General features: G+C 39.0%; 3 protein-coding genes across 5 annotated transcripts; all 3 read right to left on the minus strand.

Annotated features, from left to right (window-relative positions):
- Positions 1 to 1,349: 1,349 nt before the first annotated feature.
- On the minus strand, positions 1,350 to 5,539 carry LOC121797289 (uracil-DNA glycosylase, mitochondrial-like). The gene is made up of 7 exons (XM_042196046.1): positions 5,027 to 5,539; positions 4,213 to 4,430; positions 3,826 to 3,984; positions 3,007 to 3,037; positions 2,603 to 2,738; positions 1,942 to 2,025; positions 1,350 to 1,720 (listed from the first exon to the last, which is right to left on the minus strand). The coding sequence occupies exons 1-7, from the start codon at positions 5,409 to 5,411 to the stop codon at positions 1,654 to 1,656; spliced, it is 1,080 nt and encodes a 359-aa protein (XP_042051980.1). The 5' UTR covers positions 5,412 to 5,539; the 3' UTR covers positions 1,350 to 1,653.
- Positions 5,540 to 6,369: 830 nt separating this feature from the next.
- On the minus strand, positions 6,370 to 12,471 carry LOC121794593. 3 transcript variants are annotated; one of them, XM_042192821.1, is made up of 8 exons: positions 12,218 to 12,470; positions 11,420 to 11,815; positions 11,210 to 11,301; positions 10,709 to 11,104; positions 8,530 to 10,048; positions 7,861 to 7,955; positions 7,269 to 7,413; positions 6,370 to 7,127 (listed from the first exon to the last, which is right to left on the minus strand). In XM_042192821.1, the coding sequence occupies exons 1-8, from the start codon at positions 12,414 to 12,416 to the stop codon at positions 6,496 to 6,498; spliced, it is 3,474 nt and encodes a 1,157-aa protein (XP_042048755.1). In that variant the 5' UTR covers positions 12,417 to 12,470; the 3' UTR covers positions 6,370 to 6,495. The 3 variants fall into 3 exon arrangements, with proteins under 3 accessions (XP_042048755.1, XP_042048758.1, XP_042048756.1); XM_042192822.1 differs by having other exon boundaries at positions 6,964 to 7,116; positions 12,218 to 12,471; XM_042192824.1 differs by lacking the exon at positions 12,218 to 12,470 and having other exon boundaries at positions 11,203 to 11,301; positions 11,420 to 11,468.
- Positions 12,472 to 12,942: 471 nt separating this feature from the next.
- LOC121794594 (probable metal-nicotianamine transporter YSL7) lies at positions 12,943 to 15,937 on the minus strand. The gene is made up of 5 exons (XM_042192825.1): positions 15,414 to 15,937; positions 14,954 to 15,117; positions 14,769 to 14,866; positions 14,558 to 14,692; positions 12,943 to 14,460 (listed from the first exon to the last, which is right to left on the minus strand). Exons 1-5 carry the CDS (start codon positions 15,790 to 15,792, stop codon positions 13,170 to 13,172), a joined length of 2,067 nt encoding a protein of 688 aa, XP_042048759.1. The 5' UTR covers positions 15,793 to 15,937; the 3' UTR covers positions 12,943 to 13,169.
- Between the last annotated feature and the right edge of the window lie 4,337 nt (positions 15,938 to 20,274).

The raw sequence follows: 20,274 nt of genomic DNA on the forward strand, positions 1-20,274 counted from the left end.
AGAGGAGGATGATACGCCTCCCCTATACTCCGGATGCGCCCGCGTCTCCTGCCAAATGTTGAGGTACTTAAACGGCTTGTAGTTCATGGATTGGTAGGTCGCAAATGCGAAACTGATGATGTCAAGCTCGCTCCGGCCGCTCTTCCTGGAGGTAATACCCCTGGAACTTTTGGATTTCTTCGTTGGCTCTGTATATGGCATTGCGCACCATACTCTCGTTACGCTCAATTGTTCTAGCCAGCCGGTTTTCATTGTACCGGCGACAGATGCGCCACCAATAATGGTCACCGGATTGGTTCGTGCCAACCTCCGGATCTTCGGAGATTGACAAGTACGCTTTGAATAATTACTCCATCTCTCCCGGAGTGTACGGGGCGCGGACACCACGAGTAGGAAGAGGAGGAGTTTGAGAGGGGCCGCTCCCTCCCGCTCTAGGTACGGGTGGTTCGGGTGTCCACCCGTATTGCCCTTCGGGGCCATCTTTGTCATCGATCGGGTAAGGCCGGTAGCCACCCGGAACTTGCGAACCTTGGGTTTGAGGTGGGGCCGAATATTCTATTTCCGGACTAGTAAATGGTTGTGAACCGAACCAATCGGGGTTCCAACCGTGGGAGCCGGAGGGGCGATCGCCGAAGCCGGACATTTTTTTGTTGTGAGTGAAAGAAAGATTGAGAATTGTAAGAATAGAAATGAGAGAATTTAGATGAGAATTGTGTAGTGTGGTGTGAATTTTTGGTGTGGAAGTGAGGGTATTTATAGATGAAAATGTGTATTTTTTGGGAAAAAAATTGAAAAATAAATTAAAAGTGGGTAGAAAACGGATATAATTTTTTGGGAAGTGGGAAAATATATATTTTTTTATTTTTAATCTGATTTTTTAATTAAAATCAGATTTAAAAAAAATCAAATTGCCAACGGTATTGTTGTTGGCCAATGGACGGCTGACACGTGGGCTGCTCGCTGGCACGGACGTGCTCGATGCATCGAGCAGCGCCGTGCCAGCGGCAAGAGCGCAGCGACGAGCAGCGGGTGCCGCGCCGCTGGCACGGACGGACGGACGGCTGCGCTCAACCGCTGTGGATGCTCTTACTGTGTCTATGAGTACGAGAGAGAAAGACTACCCATTAATTATTATAAGAAAGCGTGCCCAGCAACCCTGCAATCATTTATGTAATATAAAAGAGTACAAGCTACAGATCAAGTCATCTGGGCATTTTCGTCTAAAAAATGACTAAAAATACCCTATCTGTGATTATATATTTTGTTAGGCCCCTCTGATGCTATTTTTTTCGTTAGGAGTTAATTGTGCAACAAGTGCAAAAGTTATAGTTATTTGGTGCAGTTCACTCTAAAGCAAAAAACTCAAATTGGTAAGAGCATATATGAACTGGAATCTACATAATCCAAATCAAAAACATCATCTTGGGCTTTGCAAAATAACATACAGATATATAATTAGAGGGCCAACTATTTGCAGAGAGCAATACTGCAACTGCAAGTCGGCAATATGAGGTTGGAAACTTCATAACTATATATGCATATTTGTACTACAAGACTTACAACCCAGCAGATGATACATGGTGGCAAAAGATCTCAGACTCATCACTCATGAGTCGAGGTTACAAAGCATGGGAACGTCCTGTCCCTGTAGCACTACAACTGCCAATCTATTGGAGATACTCCCAATTTCTCCAAGAGCTGGTTTGTCCGAGAAAAGTGCCTGAAAGTTTAAAATTGCTATTAGTACAGGCCAGTATATAATTCTCCTATATCCTTTATCGTTGTCATGCAAAAACACTCGAACTATAAACCCACTTCCTTTGCGAAAATAACGTCAACATATTGGAAGAAGGCATTAAATCTAAAATCAATAATGACCACAAATTACTAGAAGCCAAGCTAGGACAGCAACTCAAAGTCCCCAAACCAAGTCTGACTCACCTGCATCCAAAGAAGCCCCTGTTTGCGGATAAACCTGAAGGATGTGATGATTTGAGAATATAGTGCTTTGATTCATCTATCAACCTGCAAAACAAAATCCCCCTAAACCTGTCAGATGCATAGTCTGATACCTATTCTGTTTATGGATGGTTCGTGTACATTAGAAAAGCATTTTCTTTTTTCAACATAAATTTCAACCAAAAACAGATTAATTAAAGTTTCGGCTGAAGGCCAAATGAAAGGCAGAAATAGCATGCGAACCCCACTTTATCCATCACAATTCTTTCTGTGCTCATAAATTTATTGACTCATTTAGCATGTATTGCTATTCTCAGGAAATTTCAGAAACAGGCGCTTCATGCAGTCTTTAAAAGGTAACAAACTAGTCCCAGCATTATAAAAGAGCTGAAGTGACCTTTGGGCGGTCAAATTAATTTGCCAAAATTCTGAAAGGGCTGTGTTAGTAGTGAAATAATCAAATAACTTTAAGCTTCATATATACTTGAAAACTTTATAGAAAGTGATCTGATAAGAGCCACAAAATTTTGGCCAACACAATGTCGGCGGTCAAAGACAGTTTTCTTGCTAATCGATAATAAAAAAGAATGCTCATACAAGCATGTTTGACCATTACTTAGACATGTATCGTGAAATAGATTACCGGGATTTCGCCTGGGCATAGTTTCCCCAGAGGAGAAAAACAACTCCACTTCTTTTCTGTGAAATTGCTCCAATTATAGCATCAGTAAACTGCTCCCACCCTTTTTTGGCATGAGAGTTAGCCTGATGCTGTCTAACTGAAAACAAGATAGGAATATGATGGCATTTATGTGAGACCAGTCTATGCCAAAGCACCGTATGCAGTACATTTGATACTGTCTACTTGGTAGAAGGAGGGGGGGGGGGGGAATTTCTATAACAGACCCCTTTCAATCCTAAGGGCCAATGAAATATTGATAAGCAGCAAACCAACGAAAACCAACACCTGCATATCAGCATAAAAACAGTTTCCTCCACAGAATAAATATGACTTGGTTAGTATAGAAGGGGAAGAAAGGAGCATACCTGTTAGAACAGCATTTAATAGCAGGACACCCTAGAAATCAAGACAATAGAGTCATTTCTTGAGGAGATTAAATTCAAATGCACTCAATAAAATGGTGGTTAGGAATTAAAAATATAACTCACTGTAGTCGATCGACTGATCTAATCATACAAGATAATAACTAGATTTAATTTTTTCACATGGGGTTTATTTTAACACACAAGGAAAAGATGATTGGTGTTACAGCATCAGTTAGTGTTTTTGTCCCCTTTGATGAACTAATTAGGATCTAAAATTGTTTATTCTGTACAACATAAAGAGGCGAATACATTTGCTCATATTATTCAGCAACCACAAGCCAAAGAAACAGCAGAGAGTGATAACCTTTGTGTTGACAAAAACTCAAGAAGCATTATAATGAAAGATAGACATATCAAAAAAGACAAAGAACATGCCCACTATATTTAGGCTAGCTTAGAAATAATCCATAGATCCAGAGAAAAAAAATTTTGTTTCAGGAATGAGGAAACACAACCAAGAATGAGACTTATTTTCCAAACATACACTGTAATTTTCATGTGTTCTTGAACTTATCTTATGTACTTGGATGTAAGAAAATCGTAACCATAAATAACATGTAAACTCAGCAACCCAAAAAACACCTCAGAGGAATCTCTTCAAAATATCTCCAAACTCCATAAACATGAATCTAAGTAGCCCCAAACACATTGGATTGTCACTAGTCACTACTTCATCTTATGTGGCCACAATTAAAACAGAAACATAAAAATAAGTCCTATCCTAAGCTTAAATATATGATCCAGAAACAGGTATATTACCTGTATAGCCCATTTTTCAAGATTCCCATTAGATGGAATTGTGCAACCCATATCTTTCTGGAGCTCTTTATATATGTTTTGTAGACTTGAAGGCACTTTGATGCCTTCTGGCACAGAGAAAGAGAGGCCCATTGCTTGGCCTGGTCCATGGTATGGGTCCTGAGGAAATTACAAGGCTTGTTTTACTGTTTCACAAGTAGGTATGTAAATTCTCAACTTTGGGATAATGAAGATTGAGTTGAATGAACAGAAATAACAGCAATCAGCATATGACAAAAGACAATGCATCGACTAACACCTTTTTTTTTTACTTATTCTTCATATTTCTTGATTTTATATTTTTAAACAATTTTGAGATTCACTTTGTAAGGCAAACAAAGTTTTTACCTGTCCAATAATAACCGCCTTTACTGAGTTAAATGGAGTGGTGTTAAGAGCATTAAAAATCAGATGCTGGGGAGGGTAAATTGGTGTGCTACCATGGCAAATTTCAGCCTCGACAAACTCACACAACTTTCTTGCATAAGGCTTTTGCAGCTCCCCAGATAGCACTTCTGACCAGGTCTCCTCCACTAATAGCTCCTCCAAATTTACATACCCCACCCCTTCATTAACCAAATCACACAAGAACATGCAATGAGTTAATATTAATGCTATATAGTATGCCTCAATCTATAAAGTTAAATGAGAACATGTAGTTCTTCAGTGCTCTGCAGATTCCAAATATTCGATATGCAAAAATGTAAACCAAAGTAAGTTCATTAAAAGATGGTAAAGGGAAAAGTAGGGTCCTATGGATAAGAAATTTCCCGCAGAATACAAATTCAACCTCTATTTAACTCTAACCAAATTGGTACAGTTTCACATAACGGCTTTTGAAGCAAATCAGAAGCGAGTCCAATCAAATGTTTTCTGTCAATGCACATCCCCATACACAGAAGTACGAAGAAAATGCTGGGGAGACCCAACGGCTAACTACAGAGTGCAACTGTCTCAACGTAGGAAAATTGTTCTTTTGTATCATGTATCATTTCATATCATTCAAGACCAAAAGGAATAAAAGCAAATATATACATCGTTCTGACAATTAAAAAGAGAGATTATCAAACTACAAATACTAATGAACATAAAAGAGATACCAACAGAATCTGACTCTGTGAACAAAGAGTTAAAATCAAATGTGAAGAAGAAGATGGTAGACCTGTTGCAACTGCCTTGGAGAGTTTATCAGAGCATAGTTTTAGGTTCCGCTTCGACAATGCGAGGGATTTGTTGTATTCCATTCTGCGCTTCTGCTCCGGCGAAATGGACACCGTCGACTTGGAGGAAGCGGCGGCGCCGTCGTCCTTGAGTGAGGAAAATGGGCTGAGTGGAGGCGAAGAGGCTCTCTTGAGGCGTTTCGGCGCCGGTTGCTGGAAGAAGTCGATTAGGGTTTTGGCAGGGGCCGCCATCGTGGTGGAGATTTCTGAATCCGTTTGCAGGGTGGCGGGAATTCTGGTTTTCTGCCGTCGGGCCGCTTTTTCTGTCCGACGTTGAATAGGCCTGGGGATCTGCTTCACCGCGGCCTCCTCCTCCTCGTGTTGCATTTCGGCTAAGTAATCCGTCGTTGCGTCATTAACGGCATCGAATAAGACTCAAGTCAAAGTCCGACTAACGCCCTCCGAGGTATTTCAGTCGTCGTCGTGATTCATTTTTGTTTGTGAGAGATGATCAGAATATCCGTATGAAAAGTGAGAGATGAGAGAAATGTTCGTATGAAAAATAGAATGAGAAACGAGGTTTAAATAGACAAAAATTCGGGAAAAAAAAATTAAAACGCGTTGCATCGTCCGCGTCATCCACAGTGGGCGGACGATAGCGCGCCCGAGGCATCGGGCGGCCTATCGTCCGCCCCATCGCGGATGCCCTTATAAATTCTTCAATTTGTTTTAGCGGTCACGGATTTATCAAATTTATCCAAAATTGCGCCAAATCAAAGCCATCATTAAATTAAATTTAAAAAAATAATTACTCCATTGGTTTCACAATAAAAGTCACATTTTGTCATTTCAGTCCGTTCCACAATAAGTCACATTTTATTATATATCTCACGTTCCACTAACTCACTTCACTCGCATTCTATTATATTTCATGAACCAAACACACTATATACTTAATCCTGATATACTATCTTGCAAACCGAACACCCGGTAATATAAAAAATGACAATTCCAGTATTGTGTCATGGTTGCCGAACAAGCACGCCTAACCTTCATCCATAGTCATCATTGGTTTTAAATAAAAGTATCCCACCTTAGTTACATCCATACCATGCTTTTGAATAACGTAGTCGACCTTGGATTAGTATACTAGTATTAGCAAAAAATGGTTAACCGACAATTTTGGACATCACCATCAAAATGGGGCAAAAAATGACCAAAATGGTTAAACGGTTAAACCACACACTCTTTAACAATTTGCATAGTATCGTATCGACTTGTTCTATATCACAGGACCCAACATTTATAACCGAGTTAGCATATTAACTTCATGGAGAGAAGAAAAAAATGAAAATGAAGCAAGTAGATTAGTCAAAGAGGTAGTTACAAACAAGCTGCAGGATTCAAGATTCACAACTATTTCAACTATTTTAGCACACCCCCAAAATTTCCAGCCGCCCGCCCGCCCGTGTTAAAGCCATGGCCACTCTAACTGTTCTACATCGCCTTTGCTTACATTCCAAGCACCTTGAGCAATCTCAGTAAACAGTTGTTCCCAACCCCAGCTAGAATATCCCAGAAAGAACCAGAAATCACCAACAGATTGGTTTCCACCTCTTATATCTTCAACTAGGCTAGGCGTCGCCACCTGATCCATCAAGTACACGTTTGGCATGACTTCCACAGATCGGCCTTCAATAAATTTGTGTGTTAGCGCAGAAAGAGGCATCCCGCGCATCATGACAGGTCCCCCAAAAGAAAGGGGCGCCTCCTTTAGATATTCAAAGCTTCCTTCTCCAAGCTCTTCAAGAGAGTCCCAACTAATATGTTTGTTAATTATCAGACCACGAAACCCAGTTCTTTCGTCCACTTTCACTATTAGAATCTTTGATTCGTCGAAGGGGTGAACGTCCAGAAGCTTTTCCGTTGCTCTCAGAACACAACCAACAGACAACTCAGGCTTTTCCTGCAATTTAGAGGGTAGCTGAGCATCAATTTTGTATTTGACAGCAGCATTCTGCACTAGATCTCTGACTAGAACTTCATGGTGCAAGCTCCTAGTCTCTAGTTCCTCTTTAACAGACTTGTGGTCCTGTAGAAAATCTAACCCAGGAAAGGGTTATTAAAATTATATTTAGATTGACTCAATAGTTCATATGAACCTGAGGATACAAGTGGAGTAGAAAAATAAGCAGATACTTGGTCCATGTAAAGGAACACGAGAAAGTACCATTACACAATTACCTTGATTCGTGATAAGGTCCATTACATGGCTTCCATGAGCAGCCAGAAACTTGATTATATCAGATACTATACTATCTCCTTCATAAGATACAGTCTCATTCTTCCTTCCAGCCGGGAATAACAGTAAAAGTGGATAAACTTCCCTCTGCAAATTTACACATATCAGGTGCACAGACCAGAAACAATTAAATATGTTTTAGAAAAAAATTGCAAAAGCAGAGTTAAAAAGGGTAATAAGGCTTTTAACATTTAACTCTCAATTTTTTTAGAGACCAAGACTGATCATGATTATGCTTATGCAGAAACCTAGACATTTGTCATACATGACAAATATTCATTATATTTTGTCGAGGCATGACTAAGTACCCTTTCTACCTCCCATACATAACTGTGCACCATGAACATTTATTCAACAATTTCAAGCAACGTTACAGGTTTTAGTACTGCAAGTTAATCTACAGTTGCTACGAAATGTTTAGTTTTGATAAGGATGGGATCATGGGGACCCATATTACCATCCCACAATAAAAGGCAGCAAGATGTACTGGATAGACACCCAACACACATACATCTGTAATCCTGTAACTCGCACCTGCAGTATTGGTCTAATGATGAAGCCACAATCATTCCGCGTGCAATCCATCATATAGATAAGTGGAAGCTTTAAAACCACATCATGAGTGTGTTCTGCAACAATTCTAAGCCATTGATCAGAATCAGAACATATAGAAGAATCAAGACTACCACTTCCGAGTAGATTATGTGCAAACAACTTTAGTTTAGACGAGAACTTATATGCACATAAAAACATTATAGAAAGGTACAACAAATCCAAAGTGGAAATGAAAGTAAGCACATCATTGAGCTGAGCAACAACCACATAGGTTCACATCCAAGTATTTGGTGCACTCAAAGCAGTGTATTATTTTTCCATTTAAAATTCAATGACGGTAAATGAATAAAAGATTTTCCAAGGCATGTAAGCAAAGGAGGTGGTGGATTGTTACCATTCCAAAATAAGGGCAGGGAATAATCTAAATTCACACCACCTTGTGCAACACAATGATAAGAGGCACAGTGACTTGATGTCATCCTCATGGACCGTTAAGAACTAAGATTTTTTGACAAAGGAAACATCACCATGCAAAAAAAACAAACGTATAAGAGAATTGAATTCAAACAAAGAGAAGAAAAACTGAAACAAATCTTCATGGACAGATTGAGGAATATCAGATCACAGGCATAAATATGAACTTCTCACCTGCCTCCAGTACCGACTTAACCTTCCTTCTATTTGTCTTCATATAAGCATAACTCTTAACAGATTTGTACACTTCCCGAACAACAAATTCCATCCTCTGACAGAACCCACACCAATTATTGCTGAAAAGAACTAATACATTCCTATCCCAAGGACTGGCAGAATTCCTGGGATCAGAATTATTACCGAGAACCAATTCAGAGAAAGTATGGGTTGTAACAAGGGGAATGGAATCTGTTTCATGAAAATCCTGATTAACAAAAGGCGGTCTTTGAGCACCTCTCGGGCTAGGAACTGTATCAGATGATTGCCGATGTGGATGAAGCTTTCCGGCTAGGAAATCATTAACAAATAAAGATAGAACAGAATAGCTCAAAACCGATTGGTCATCTAAGAGATAGTGGTTCTCGGAAATTGGGTCAACTATGACAACTGATGGAACCTTTAATCCTCCAGTTAGAGTTTCAAGCAATCTGTATTGGCCGTCCAAAAAGAAAAAGGAAATATTAAATTTGGTGTTCTGTTCATTGTCCTCCATTCCAGAGTGGGCTGTCTCCCCAACATTCCAGCCTTGAGCACGACCAGCTGTGATACTTAAACTATCATCGCCTTGATCAGGTTCTACAGATGACAAGATATTACCATTATCATCTTCTTTGCCTTCTGACACTATATATTCAACATCAGAAGGACTGAATACCTCATTAGGCTTCCTATCAGAGTCATCAGCATCACCTTGCTCAGGTTCTACAGATGACAAGATGTTACTATCATCGTCTTCTTTGCCTTCTGACACTATATATTCAACATCAGAAGGACTGAATATCACATTAGGCCTCTTATCAGACTCATCAGCATCACCTTGGTTTGGTACTACAGATGAAAATGTGCAACTATCATCTTCTTTGTCTTCTGACACTGTACATTCAACATCAGAAGGACTGGATATCACATTAAGCCTTCTATCAGACTCATCAGCTGGTATTTGCTTATGTATGCCAACACCTTCTTGACCATCTTCCACGTGTGTTTCTCCTGAAACTAGGTTAGACTGGTCCTCATTGTGCGATGGCTGAGATTCTACGACTTCAATGGCAAAATCTTTGGACAAAAGTTGAAACCCTACATCCTTTGCAAGAGAACTTAGTTTCCTCTCTGCCTTTTTCTTGAGTGCATATGTTAAGATCTCCTGCACAGACATAAGACCTTGCAAATTGGAGACCAAATTTTCAAGAGTAACTTGTTGGCCCTCATTCATGATCGTGATAGACATCTTATCTTGAAGAATATTTTTTTCTGATAGTGCAAAATGCTGTAGTTTTGGATGCTTGTAGGTATCTAATGTTTTGTCGGGCCTCTTAATGTCTTGTCCATGAGTGTGTTCTGCCAACTCTCTAACAGCATTCAGAGCTTCCTGGCTCTCCCTTCTTATTTCTACTGAGTTTGATGACCTATCAATAAAAAGAAGCATTGAAGGCCTTTTTGTGGGCAAAGCTGCATCAATTCCATCATCTCCAACCTGCATAAGGCAGTGAGTAAGTACAGAAGTAGATGTGAACATATTGTGATAAAGTTTGACAGTTTGTTATTATAATGCATGATTCTAGCCAATTATGATGAGAAAAACAGTTTCTAGCCTCATTCATTATAGTAACTTGTATACCATTGTTTTTAGAGTTTAAGCACAAAGTGCATAACACAAATAAGTCACAATTTAAAAAAAATACGGCCTCAGTTACTTGAGTCGTATTCTATTTTGGGTTGTCCCAAGTTACTTGAGTCATTTCTCTTTATGGTTAAAAAAAACATCTAATCTCACATGCTTTATCCTCTCGCCTACTTTACTATCTCTTTTCTCTTCTACTTTATTCTTTCTTCTTACTATTATTTTATCTCCTTTAACCCACTAAACACAATTTTCTTAAACCTTGTGCAGAAAAGAAACGCCTCAAGTAACAAGGGACGGAGGGAGTACTATGTCAGTGACTTGTGTTAACTAGTAACAGTAACTAGTAAAGAGGCGATTGGTATAAAGGAAAGAGATGTGAATGCATAGGTCATCCCTATGATTGTTTTGGCATTACATTCTAACAAGTTGGTAATTTTGATATCTAAAGATATATTGAAATCATTGATATTGAGAGATCCAAGAAGTTAGAGGTATCAAAATACAATTTACCTCTGAAACAGTCGAGGGCTGGGATTGCAGTATAGCTTTAAGATCATCAACTTCTTTGAGAACCTGAGAACAACTCGGACATCCGGCAAATTGAACAAAAACGAACCCATGAATTGGCTCTTCAATATTTAGCAACGGAAGAAGTGATCTTTCATGAATCACAGCATATCTATACTTCTCAGGAGGTAAGAAGAATTCTCTAGCAACTTCAATGAACTTCTGAAAAGACACTTTGTATTGCTGCAACTCAAATAAAGAACAGGATTCCCCAGCACTAACTGTAACATTTTGTACCTCTTTCGAAAGACTATTATTTACAGTGCTAAACTGATTCAGCCAAGATGTTCCACTAAATCCAACGTCACTTCCACAGCTTGGCATACCGTCCTCCATATCCTATTCACACACATAGAATAAAGGTGTTTCTTTACCTACCAAAAAAGTTTGTTATGCACCTCTAGTGAGTGTCATAAAGTTGAGAATTAAGAAACTACCATCCACCTTCCTGTTATCCTTCTCTTCTACCACGTTGTTCTCTATTTCAGCGTCTGCTCCAAAAAAACCTTTTCCTGGGCGATTTATCAGTCCTTCCTCTGTCAGAATCATATCACAAAAGAATTGAAATTATTGTGTTTGTTATGTTGGCTTCATTTTATTACTCATGTGATCAAAACAACAGAGGTCAATTCAGAAGGTAGAAACATAACATACCTGGATCATTTCCAATTGTAGACTCATTCGTGGCAAGCAATCTTGGAGTCCAACCACAGAGGTCAAAGAGAATTACAGCCTTGTCAGTTGAATGAAGGAATACACTTAGCTCTTCTGCAGTGGTTAAAGTTTTAAGAGGTTTCTCGTCAGGCGAAAGCTGCACTACATAATGCACAGAAACCAATATGCTCTGGACTCGAAGTCTTCCCCCATATCTATATGACAGGGAGGTATGGTAGTAAAAGACTGTTATTCCATCAGTGGCACCAAGTGCATCGGCTAGAGTCCTCTCCACATTCTTGTATAGGACCATAAGCTTTAAGGTACCAAGCCCCATTTCATCATTGGCAACCGCTTGAGCCAATCCCTTCATAAGGGACCGTGACTCACCAGACCCTTCACAAAGATTGCGAACATCAACATAAGGGGAATAGAAATGGAACATGTGAAATATAGTGACTTGTGGAACCATCAGAGTATACACGCATCCATAAGTAAATAACACAGCATTAGAGCTAAATCATTGTTATGTATCGATTTTGAGTGGCTGCTTGAGCTGGACACAACTTCTCAAACAATAAACAAGCAGAAATATGTAGTTTTTTGTCTCTAATAGACGTTAGCTCGGTGTTCAACAATCACAATGTTTGTTGAAGGAGAAACAAAAAAAAAGAACATGTTTTCCTATCGCAAACCTGTATGTCCAGTGTTTAGTTATAGCTCGGTACACAGGTAACAACACCAAATTCTACCACACATGTGAATCGATTAATTAGATAAATTATGGCTATCAATTACATGGTACAGTGACGAGGAGAATGAGGCGAGGATGGAGACGAATCTGCGAGGAGTAGTTTAATTTAGTGAGGATCTGCCATTGCACATCCGCATCTCCGCTGCCGTCGCAGTAAACAGTGTGAGAGGAGAAAAGAGATATCGCCGCCGCCGCCAGCAGCAGCAAACCACAGCGACTGAGATCAGTCATACATACGCACATCTAATATCAGAAAGCTAAAAAATTGTCAGATTTCAGTTTGATTTTGCTGGGAAATAGAGCAGTTGAATTTTAGGGATTTAGAGCAACCGCGATTTTTAAATCGTGTTCTCCTAGATACGCGACATTCGTCCGGCTTTAGATTGATTCCACCGCCGCCGCCAATCGCTAGAATTACTAGGACTACTCTATAAACAATTTCTATTTTTTAGAAAACTGTTAGTATGTATTTATCATTTTATAAATCTATAATTGGATTAATAATATCTCAACATTTCGTTAACTATAAATTTAAATCCTAAAAAATTATCTTTTTTAGAATTGTGTCCAAAGACTCCAAACTGATACTACTCTTCACCACGAAAGCTCTCGTTCATATTATACATTTGATAGTTTGTTAAGTACACAAAAATTAGTGTAGCCTAGTATTTTTAATTACAGAGGCACCGCGCCTTCTCTACAATTTATATCAATATATTTTCTAATACGTGACATAATTCTTTTTTAATTGAATACTTTGCAACGAGAGTAAAGAAAACGATTCTATGAAATTTGACTAATTTTGTAATAGAATAATATCTTGCAGATTTTACAATAATGAAATAATAAAAATGAAAGCGAGCCAACTATCATCAGCCCTCAAATTTAGATAGTAACTAACAACCATACCAATGAAAAATAAAAATAAAAATAAAAATAAAAATAAAAACAAAACGATACAAGTAAATATTAAGAAACATGGTCTCAACCACGAAATTATGCGCCAAGCATAGCATCAACACGCTTGTTCGCCGAGGCAGACAAAAACTTCATGCAGATTGGAGGACTCACTCCGGCCAGAGCCAATATCGCCGCTGGAACTCCCCACAGAGAGTCACCACAGATGAGCCCCGATGCGACAGCAGGTGACAGCTCATCCGCCTGCTTTTTGTTCTTCAATTGCCACGCGAACAAAAGGACACTCCCAATGCACATGTCAATGGCGAAGTAGCCTCCAAGATAGAAAGGAATAGCCATGCACATGGGGCTAGGGATAAACCTGTAGATCCTGTACTTGGTCTCATACCTTTTCAACACCACGATGAGTACATTGATGGCCACAGACACCAAGAAGCACACGATTGCAAGCATCAGGCAGTTGTGGGGAAGTGCGGAGAAGCCCTCCACTCCCAAGAGTGCAATGCCACGGTACAACAAGGCGTAGGGGGCTGGGTATGCACCGTTGGGGTCACCTACGCTGTAGGCCTTATAGAAGAACCAGAACACCAGAGGAGATAGGACACACCCCATAGCAGTGCCAAGGACTTGGCTGACGAACATTGAGCGAGGAGAGGAAAGGGTGAGGTACCCTGTCTTGAAATCCTGCATCAGATCAGAGGCTGTCGACACAATGCTCATCATCACACCACATGAGGCAAGCCCTGCAAGAACCCCGCCATGCTCTAGCCCCACCCATGAGCTAAACACCAGGATGGCTATCTTGCCATAGTTGGAGGCCAGGGACCAATCAGAGAGGCCACAGCCATAGGCATTGCAGAAGGCGAGAACCGGAGCTATTATGTAGGCTACTAGAATTTGGTACCACTTGAGCTGATGGAAGATCTGCGGCACTACAAATGTTGAGATGAGAGCCAGGACAATGTATCCACCTATTGCTGTTGTGTTGGGAATTTGATCCTTCAAGAAGTATGCGGTTCTCTTTTTCTCGTTGTAGTCTTCCACTACATCTCCCTCATCAAGATTAATGTTATCATTCTTGTGCAAGCTCTGTTGTACGAAGCTCTTGACTGTGAGTGTAACCATGTATACCACTTGGAATAAGCCGTCGCCAAGTATGGTTGCAATGGCAAGAAACACTCTGTATCCTTGGATGCCATGAAGGCTGCTCCCAGGCAAGTCTGCGCGGAACCAGATGCCTTTCTTGGACTCAATCGCTGGCCACATAAGGCCCCAAGAGATGATTGCTCCAATCAATAATGAAACATTAACCATGTAAGGGCATATCATTCCAACTCCCACATATGTAGCCGAAAAATCAAAGTAGAACCTGCATTTGTAAGGAAATTGATGAACAAGTAATTAATTAACTAACAAGCAGTTGTTTATATGAGTGAGATTCAATCAGGGTAGAGATGATATCACACCTTTGGCTAAAGGCTTTAAGGCCGAAAGTGGGGAAGCTACTAAAACCACAGTTATCAGCAGCAGTGAAGAACCACTGGAAGAAAGCCCATGTAAAGCTACCAACAAAAGATTTGAAAAGCACCCACACTTGCTTCCTGCATTCACATCAAATCAACAGCCATACAATTGAAAACTGCACCGAGAATGGGAATGAGAAGAGAATTTACATACTTAGCTAGCTTGGCTCCTTTGGGAGTGTGGAAACTGTTGATAAGGTAGGCTGTGGCAGTCCCACTTGGATATGTCAATTTATACTTCAAGATCATCAGCTGTAACCAAAATTTCAATTGTAAACTAGCAGTTAAAATATGGAAATTTGGAAGATGATCGATGAGGATAAAGGAAAATGTATATACCCTTCTTAGGGGCACAATCGAGAAAAGGCCGACGAAGCTGACAAGAAAAAGGAACCCAGTAATCCATCCAAGAGAAAGTGTCTTCACGTTGATTGGAGTATTCCCTGAATCAGCTTGGGATGCTGTTAATGGACTCATACCCAGTAGATAACTTGCTGTCCCACCTGATAATTGATTACAAAAACATCATATAAACAATTTATCACAACAATAAATTAAACATTATGACACCGAGATGAAATTAAAATTTGAGCAGGTTGGAACCCTAGAATCATTGCATCAACCACGATGAAATTAAGATTCTACCACAACATAAAATTAGCATTAAGAAACGTGCTTAAACAAATGAGTTCAGAATTAAGAACAAACATTAGCAAAGCAATTCTGCAAATAATTAAATACAGTAGAATTTAATTCAAAATAAAAAACAGTATATGAATGTATGGAGAGAGAGGCGTACTGCTAAAAGCAATGCCGGAAGAGGCGACAACGCAAGTTTGTATAACAGTATTCTCCTGCCTTGTGAAAGGCTGCTTGAGAAGACCACACTTTTCGATCATAACCGTCCACGCCTTGACGGCGGCGAAACCTAGAAGCCCCGCCGCCACGTTCAGCGACGGAATCACACCGGTGGACAGATTCAGCTTGCAGACTATCACATTGAAGACGGCGCTCAAAATCAAACTGGTAACCATCGCCCTAATGGTGATCTGCTTCTGCCACGGCGGCACCTCTATTTCGTCGAAAGCCCTCTCCAACGCCGCCTCTTCCGTCTCGCCGTTCTCCTCAAAGTCCTCTCCCTCTTCTCTCACCATGTTCTCTGCCTTTTCCCTCATCATGGACAGCTCTTCTACAGGATTTCTTCCTTTTTGTTGGAGAAATTCTCGAATATGATGCGTGTATCTGTGTTTATATAGAGAGAGAGTTGGTGCAGAAATCTGAGATTCTGAAATCGGGAGAGAGAGGAATTGGGATTAGAGTGAGATAATGAATCCCGATGCATGGGGATTTCAGATATTATAATTGCGAAATTTGTATCCTAATCCTACTAAATTTCAATATAATTATTTAGTTGTTATATTAATTTCATCATTAATACACCGATTTTATACGCTAACATTATCACCGCATTCTATATGTGCCTCAAACCAGTTATAAAATTTATTTATTAAGTATATATTAGTTTATTTTCTAAATTATTTTAAGAATTATATACACAATGAAAATACTAGTACTAATATTGATACCGTTTTACATCCCAAATAAATACTCCTAATTGCCAGCTCATATCATACATATCATTAGAATCTTTATTAATAAGAAAACCGTTAAGACACTATTTTGAAATTTTTGTCCAACCATTTTATTTCTGGCAAATATTAATTCAACGTATACTTAACCGAAATTGCAAATAAATAATTGGGGTAATTTTGTCATTTACATAATCCGATATATAAGGGATTTATACAAATTTGTTGAATTTTTATTTTAACCGATTATCCTTCACGTAATAATTATGGAATAGGATATGCTCGATTATTTTTCAAGGCTGATCTCTTGCTGAATTTAAGGAGAGTTATATATCGTGATTAATGGTTAATTTACTTGTCATAACTCGTAAGACTCTAAGAGCATCCACAACCGTGCTCTTGCCAGCGGCACGATTGTGGGCCCGGCCCCACTTTTTCTGCCTGCTCTCTGGCAAGAGCACAATACCCACAGCTGTACTCTTCCGCAAGGACGAGCACAATTAATTTAAAATTCAATTAAACAATAACATTTCAATAATACTAAAATTCATTAAAAAAACCTAAATAATATTACAAATGACAAATAAAATAAAAACGACATAATTAAAATCCTAAAAAATTAAAAATTACATAATTAAAATACTAAAAATTAAAAAAACCACTACGCGTTGCCGAATTTCGCCCACATGTGTTTGATTAGGTCTTCTTGTAGTTGATTGTGGATTCGGGTATCGCGCATTGTGTGTCTTGTCTCGATTCTTTGGCCGACCGTCGTATGCTCGCCTCGGCGTGGGGGAGACCTCGCTGTTGAGCTTCCGGCTTCGTCCTCGTCGTAGAAGCTAGCCGCCCTCGACCCTTCGTCGGCTATAATCATGTTGTGTAAGATAATACACGTGAACATGATGTCGGCGATATTATTCACGTACCATAGCCGAGCCGGGGACTTCAAAATGTTGAATCGGGCTTGAAGGACCCGGAAAGCTCTTTCGACATCTTTCTGTGCGGACTCTTGACGCTGGGCAAAAAGAACCCGTCTCGGGTCGTGCGGGTTGTTGAACGTCTTCACGAAAGTCGACCACCTTGGGTAGATACCATCGGCGAGATAGTAACCCATGTGGTAGCTATTTCCGTTGATGGTGAAGTCGATCGCCGGTGCTACACCATTCATCACATCAGTGAAGAGTGGTGAAGAATATAGTACATTCAAGTCGTTGTTGGATCCAGCAACGCCGAAATATGCATGCCAAATCCATAGGCGGTAGTCGGCGACCGCCTCAAGGATAAGCGTTGGGCCGCCGCCTTTGTGACCGCTCAAGTGTTGCCCCCTCCAAGCAGTCGGGCAATTATTCCACCTCCAATGCATGCAGTCAATGCTGCCAAGCATTCCGGGAAAGCCATGGACTGATTCGTGAAGACGAAGCAACCGTTGGCAATCATCGGTTGTGGGTGCCCGAAGGAATTCATCCCGGAAAGCTGAACGAACGCCCTCGCAAAAATTCTTTAGACAAAGGATTCCAGTGGACTCACCGATATGCAAATACTCGTCGAAGATGTCGGCCGTTTGCCCAGTAGCGAGTTATCGGATGGCACACGTACACTTCTGCAACGGCGTGATACTTTGCCGGTCGGCTGCATCTAGACCTGTTTGGAAGAATTCAACACGTGCGGACAATGTGTTGACAATTCGCATAAACAAGCACTTTGACATGCGAAAACGGCGCCTGAAGTAATCTGCCGGAAACCGCGGCTGATCGGCAAAGTAGTCGGCAACGAGCCTTTCGTGGGCTCCCTCCCGGTCACGATGAATGTAGCGCCGGTTTGATCTGGTTTGTTGAGGAGGAGGAGCGGGGGTATTCGCCGCGACATATGCTTCGTAAGCGGCACAATGTTGTTCGTAGTATTCTTGTTCTTCGCGTTCCGCTTCCGCCATAATATGGGTGAAATCCATTTGAGGTTTTGAATGAGGGATGAATGTGTTGATAGTTTGTATGAGAATTAAGAATGAGAGATGAATGGGAGATGAATTGATGTGATAAATGGATGATGAATGTGTGTATTTATAGATGATTTTGGGGGAAAAAAAATCAAAAAAAATAAGAAAAAACGAAAAAAAACGGCCATATTTTTGGGATTTGGAAATTTTTTTAATCATTTTATATAATTTAAAAACGATTTTTAAAATAAAAAAAAATAATTCAAAGGCAACGGCTATGCCGTTGCCCAATCATAAGCCGCCACGTCGCCTGCTCGCTGGCACGGCGCTGCTTGATGCATCGAGCAGTGCCGTGCCAGCGGCGCGAGCGCAGTGGCGGCGGTCCTCGTCCTCGCCGCTGGCACGGACGGCGGCCTTCACTCCCACCACTGTTGTGGATGCTCTAATAAAGGGAAACGGATTTTTTTATACTCCTAGTATGCGTGGTGTCACTTTGTTGACAGGAAATACGATTGTTCATAAATAAAAATAATTCTCATTATGACAATAGTGGCGAATCAAATAGCCGAAGCAAATAAAAATAATTTTACATATTAATCCAGATTCCACCGTAATTTCATTTATGCTTGAGTAAGTACTAACAATGATGGAATACTTCCACTAGCGATAGTGGGGATTTGTATGCAATTAAGTTTGTTGAAATCTAATAGGGGCGATTGAGTAAAAAAAATAACTATGATTTATAGTAAAATGAATTTAAATATATATAATTGGTTCGATTTAATTTAAATTTAGAGAATTTATGTATATGCAATTTATGTAAACTTATCTTACAAAAATATCGTTTATTAATGTTTGTATCGTTTAATTTTAGTCATACGCAGTTGATTAGTTTGAGACGAGTTATGACTTATGAGTACTCAGTAGTCTTGATTAAATTAACAGCTAAATGATATGAAAATCGCACGTCAAAGCAATTACTAATTCATTTGGAATTTAGCAATATTTGAATGAAAACAAGCTTAATTAGTTATCAAAATATTGTAAAGGCAAATATCTTATTCAATAACAAACTTCACTGGCAAATATAGAATTGATGACATTGAAATGAGAATGCAAATAAGACGTGTGTACCTTAATAAGTTAATATAGTGAAATTCATTTGGTAACTTTCACATTAAAGAAGTTAATCAAAATCACACGCATTTGGAATAGCTGGCAATGTTCATATTTATATAAAAGAAATCAGTTAAATCAATAATAGAAAACAAATTTAACTTTTTCTCAAATAAAACAAACTAATGCATGATGTACACTTCAACGAAATCTTAATTGTGTAATCGCACCAAAATTTTTTTGAATTGATTCACATTATATATTTAGATGGGTAGTGATGAATATACGTAAAATTTGTACATGTACAAAATTTGTCATTTTTGGTGTTTTACATTAAAAACAATTACTAATAAACATTAATTTATTAAAAATAAATTAATTCTTCATATTATATATTGACCCTTCTGTAATATTTAAGTAAAAAAATAATCTTGAAATTAAATTGGTAAATCTAAGAAAAGATTAATCTTTTATTAGATGTATAACATAGTAATTATTTCCAAATCAAGTTCAAAATTACATGTGAATTTGTCATAAAATTTTCATTCATCTAACTTTTATTACTATAAAATAACATACTTGATAATAAATAGGAGTAATTTATATAAATTTAATCCAATCCAATTTTATTTAAAATATAAGGGAATTATATACATGTACATTTATCTTTATTCTATTTGGAAATCTACAAACATACACAGAAGTTAACCTTGAAAGAGCAAAGGTTGTAAATTGGGAGTGTTTAATTAGAATAGTTATTGTATTGCGAGACCTTATAAATTACTCCGTAGATAAATTCAATGAATGAATGATCTCGAAATCCATAGTTTATTACCTCTATCCTTCTAGGACTTTTTCCCATGCAATGAAATCTACTCCTAATATACTATTGTTGCTACGAGAATTATTTCTAATAACTCAAATGTCAATTTTATCCAAACAAAATATAAAAAATATCAAATTTATAGTACTACTGAATATATGATGAATAGTTGGTTAATTAATTAACAGTATAGATCTAA

This window comes from Salvia splendens, chromosome 3 (genome assembly GCF_004379255.2).
Source record: "Salvia splendens isolate huo1 chromosome 3, SspV2, whole genome shotgun sequence".
Classification (NCBI taxonomy): domain Eukaryota; kingdom Viridiplantae; phylum Streptophyta; class Magnoliopsida; order Lamiales; family Lamiaceae; genus Salvia; species Salvia splendens.